The sequence below is a fragment of the Alligator sinensis genome, unplaced genomic scaffold (genome assembly GCF_000455745.1).
Source record: "Alligator sinensis unplaced genomic scaffold, ASM45574v1 scaffold254_2, whole genome shotgun sequence".
Taxonomy (NCBI): domain Eukaryota; kingdom Metazoa; phylum Chordata; order Crocodylia; family Alligatoridae; genus Alligator; species Alligator sinensis.
The window spans coordinates 98,211-103,441 of NW_005842396.1; the positions used below are offsets into that span (position 1 = coordinate 98,211).

General features: G+C 41.3%; 1 protein-coding gene across 1 annotated transcript in view; it reads left to right on the forward strand.

Annotated features, from left to right (window-relative positions):
• The first annotated feature begins 2,697 nt into the window (after window positions 1-2,697).
• Window positions 2,698-5,231, forward strand: part of LOC102372318 (TCR gamma alternate reading frame protein) — a 29,072-nt gene continuing 26,538 nt past the window's right edge. Inside the window, exons 1-2 of the mRNA XM_025211241.1 lie at window positions 2,698-2,763; window positions 2,882-3,207. Of these exons, the coding sequence (XP_025067026.1) occupies window positions 2,721-2,763; window positions 2,882-3,207 (369 nt within the window). The 5' untranslated portion in view covers window positions 2,698-2,720. The remainder of the gene's footprint in view (window positions 2,764-2,881; window positions 3,208-5,231) is intronic.

Consider the following 5,231-nt stretch of genomic DNA (forward strand, 5'->3'; position numbering starts at 1 on the left):
GGCAGGGCATGAGGGTGCTTCAGTGTGGGTCTAACCAGCAGGCAGCCCCTGAACTGAAGTACCCTCGTGCCCCAGCCAGCCCCTTCAGCATCTACACTTGCACAGCTGCAGAGTTTTTCACTCCACAGCAGGATAGTACTTGTAAATCAGTAAGTAAGTAAATTAGTTTGCACCAGCCTAAAAGGGGCACATGTGTTGATGCAAGACATTTACTGCACAGCTAATTAGTAACTGTGCAGTAAATGTCTCATATAGATGTGCCCCCCTGTTGCTCAAGTGAAAGTGTTATCTGCAATGCAATGTTTCTTGTGAAAAGGCAATGAAGTCTAATATTGAAAAACCCACCAAGAAGTTACTTAAAAATATGTTCTACAAAACCCTCCTAGTGTACTCCATATGTACCCTTTTCAGAGCTGGAATATAATTTAATATAATTTTTCAATTTGTTTTTGCATCAGACCTCACCCAAGATCATCTTCATCAGACCAAGGTGCACACATTGCCTCTCCCAAGCTTCAAATCTCCTTCTATGCAAGACCATTCCTCACATTCTTTTCCTGGAAGCCAACAAGAGAAGAAAGAAGGTCTCTGTTGGGGCTTTTACTTGGTCACTGGTTTGTTCATGTTACTGGTTGGCTATCTAGTTCTGCATTAGTTGGCTTTCTGGTTCCTTAGTCAGTTGAAAGTGAAGAATGTCCACTTTTGTTCTGCTTTATATCTCCCATTGTTTTCTCTACAAATGTCATCATACAAATCCTGAAACAAATTTAACTGTCCATCATCAAGGCAATAAGACTTTTGGGGTTTGATGTGTAAGCAGGTTTGATGTTTTCAAAGGAGGTTCTGGGAGTACAAAAGATGTGGGGTAGACACATCTCCAGTCTGCAAATCCCAGCGGCAAAACATCTTTCTATTATTCCACAGAACATTAAAAAGCATTTCAGATGCAGAAGGGTTATGGGACACTGGAAATCTGTACATGAATTCTGGCCACTGCATTAAAATAATTGTGATTACATCAAAATCCTACACAAATGATAATATACTATAATGATAATATAATATTCCCAACCTCGGGGCATGACCCAAATCAGGGTTGTGGGGGGTCCTCAGTACGGTCGCGAAGGGTCCACACACACACACTCATGCCTGCAGCTTAGGAGCAGCGGGCAGGCGGGCAGGGCAGGGCCACCATGCACAAAGGGGGCAATGGTGACTTCCCTGCCCCCAGGCCACTGCCACTACAGCACTCCACTCCACTCCTAGTAGCCCCCATGGCGCCGGGTGGGGAGGTCCTGTTAGTGGCCAATTTAGGGTTGCAACAAAAAAAGGTTGGGAACCATTGTAATATATGGTACTTTGTGATTTGTCCACAGATGGATATTGTGATCTAGTGACAAGATTCTTCCTGATCCATCAGAGACAATATGGCATTCAAGTAGCTAGTGAATGCACAGCCTGTTTTTTGAAAGGCAGAATAAGATTAGTGTGTGCATTGCCCTCAGTACTGCCCTCTTCTGAAATCAGCATTTCAGAAGAGGGCAGTAGTAGTACAGAATGCATCTGTCAACAGGAAGTTGAATACTTCTACACCTGAGAGAAGACAGCAGACTCATATCTCTAGTCAGAAACTGAGATCCTGCCTACACTGCCAGTTGCTCAATGACAGTGCTTTTGGGGTAGGAAAGTCTAAGAGGGCTTACAATCAAAAGACATATTCTCCTCATTTCTCTACACCTACAACCAAAACCAAGAGATTCCCTACTAGAAAAAATATTAGTTTGCATTCTATCCCCCAAGTAGCAGTGACCTATATAAATGTCACTGCATTTTCTTTCCCCCTAGCTTAAGTGTCTGTGGGCAAAATTTGAGAGGTAACAAGTTGGATTTAGAAAAATATTTTTGTAATCTGTTACATTTCCCCCCTATTCAGCACTGGTGAGGCCACATCTGGAGTACTGTGTTCAGTTTTGGGCCCCCCACTACAGAAAGATGTGGACAAATTGGAGAGAGTTCAGCAGAGGGCAACAAAAATGGTGAGGGTGCTGGGGCACATGACTTATGAGGAAAGACTAAGGGAGCTGGACTTATTTAGTTTAGAGAAGAGAAGGCTGAGAGGGGATATAAAAGCACCCTTCAACTACCTGAAGGGGGGTTCGAAAGAGGATGGAGCTAAACTGTTCTCAGTGGTGGCAGATGACAGAACAAGGAGCAATGATCTCAAGTTGCAGCGAGGGATGTTTAGATTACATATTAGGAAGATTTTTTTCACTGGAAGAGGTTACCCAGAGACGTGGTGGAAGCTCCATCCTTGGAGGTATTCAAAACATAGATAAAGCTATGGCTGGGATGATCTAGTTTGGGATGGTCCTGCTTTGAGCAGGGGGGTGGACTAGATGACCTCCTGAGGACCCTTCCAACCCTAACTTTCTATGATTGTATGTTTTCTCAAAAACATTCTAATTTGCAATTTTTTCCCAGTTCACTCAGTGGATTAGATTTCAGCACATCCACAGCCTTCAATTTCTAACTACCTAACTCTACAATCTAACTCTTCCAAAAACGTAGCCCCACACATCTACTGTCAGAAGAACTGCCATTGGATGCTGTTTAAATGAGTCACTTCCTCACTACAACCTCACCACTCTCCCCCTCTTTCCATTTGACGCTCAGTTTCATATTCCTGTTTCTCCCTTACAGATTCAGCTCTATTACTCAAGATGTTACTGCTACAGGTTCTTTTAGTGACTTCAATTTGCTCTTGTAAGTCATTTTTCCTTTCTGTACTTTTTAACAGGAGCTCATTACTGAGCAAAGAAGGCAAGTTTCCAAGTCATTCAGCTTTAGTTTTATGGTGCCGTTTCTTCTCTTTCTTTTCTAGATGGATCTATAGGACTAATTCTCACCCAAAGTCCATTGTCTACCACCAAAAGTGAAGGCCGTACTGCACGTATGAAGTGTGTTTTTACTGACTTTACGGGAGCTTTCGATTCAGCTGCAATTCACTGGTATCAACAGAGCCCTGGTGAAGCTCCAAAGAGAGTTTTGTACTTCACATCAGGAGAAGCTGCTGTTGATGACCAGTCTCAGAAAAGCAGGTTTACAGTTGTGAAAGATTCTTTAAAGCTCAGCTGTACTTTCCAAATAAATCGTGCAAAGAAAACTGATACCGGTGTCTACTACTGTGCTTACTGGGATAGTCACAGTGTTAGAAAACCATGAATAACCTGTAAAAAAACTCACTCTGCATTTTCAACCACAGCCCTTTAACTGCATGATACCAGACACTTTTGTAATACTTCCTCTCAGCCAGGAACCTGCTACAGACACTCCTTTCTGACACCTGACAGAAAAAATAGCATAACTTCTGCTTTGCTGCATATGTTACTAATAAATTCTAAGACCCCAAAACAGTAAATGCAGCACATCTTGCATAATTATTTGAATCCATGAATACTGCCCAGTAGGAGTTTATATTTGGTTACTCCAACTAGCATTATAAAAACCCAAGTGTGATAGACTGAAATATTCTAGTTTTGGCAAATATTCAGTCCTGACAGCTTTGCAAGTCAGAACAGGGTACGGAAGATAATGTCATGTTCGTATAACTTTCACACTTACCATTTCTTAGTCACATCAGGGAAACATGTCTGTGTCCTCTAAAGTAATCCAATCTCCATATTTTCTTTCCAATGAGCAATATTCTAGTGTATTCCTGTAGTCTTCTAGCAGTGGTAGCTATGCCAACAGCATTAAAGCAAAGTTGGGGACCCAGGTTCTGGCACACATGGGAACATGGATGTTACAACACCTATTTTGCCAGTGCAGATGGGAGAAGGTAATTCTGTAAGACAGACAAGTAACATTCAGGGGATTCAGAGGAAAAAGTATACATTCAAATTAGAAAAACTCACATGAAAAAATAGCCAGAAGCATTGTAATTCAAAGAGGCGTTTAACAAGAACAATTTTTATGAATGAATTTGTACAGGAAAGGAATGAAGAAGCACATAGTTGGCCTATTGAGTATATATGTGTGTGACAACCTAGATGACTATATTTAAAGTATTAAGTATATCTATTGTAAAATATAAATAAGGACAAGGTAACACAGAAGGACAAAATCCTAATAAAAGTGACGCACAAGCTTAATGCTATCCGCATTGATTTTTATTGAGGTAACTAAAAATCCAATGTTGTTACTCAAGGATGTAAAAGTGAACAACCATATAATTCTTTGCAAGGTTTAGGGCATTAATATCATTGTCACAATACAGCACACAACATTTTACATAATAATTACGTACAAAAATTACTCCAAAAGGACGTTCAGGTTGTAGCACTAAGTTGTAATTGCCCTGCTGTACGTGCATACAATCTGATATTGTTCTTAATTATCTGATCACAGACTACTTTCCATAGAACCTCTACCTCATTCAGTGAATGGCTGTTTATTGACTATTTCTTTATACACCCCAAATTCAGCACCTTGCTTGAGCCTTTACTGAACTCTCATCATCCAAACCCAACATTGAATACAATAGGGCATTTTTGTTGTTCTCTTTCTATAGCATCTGAATGCTTCACAAGCAGTAGTAAATTTATCTTAAAGCACCCCTGTGAAATCAGTCACAAATATTATCCTCATTGTGCATGTCCACATGTCACTGTGCTTTAGTACTTCTTTTTGGAAGTACTAAAGCACGGCACTATGTCGCCATAGGGTGCCATGTCGCCATAGGGTGATGTGTAGATGCACCCATTATTATCATAAAAGAACTGAGGCCAAGGAGCAAAATGAAGGACCACATTGTCAAGAATGTCCACAAGTTGTAGCACTTCCAGGACACATATCAACCTTTCTTGAAAACACTCAGCTCTTCTGTAATCTGAACCAGGAGACAACCCCAGGAAAGAGGAATCTCCAATCTGTGGCTGGCTATAAATATTTTAAGTGACTTGCCCAGCTAACAGAGGAACTCTGTGGCAGAGGGAAGGATCTGCTCATATTCCCCATGACATGACTTCCCCAGCTCCTGCCTTCCTGCCGTTCAGCTTCTATTTCCTGGTCCTTTGTCTCCCTCTCCATATCCTCTCGTTCTTTCAGTTCCTCTTGTTTGTACCTTTTGGATCACCCCAACCTACCATTTCCTGCCATACCATTTCCTGTCTACAACTGCTTCCCCTAAATTCCAGAGATTGTTCTCCTTCCCATTCTCCCACCTCTTTCCC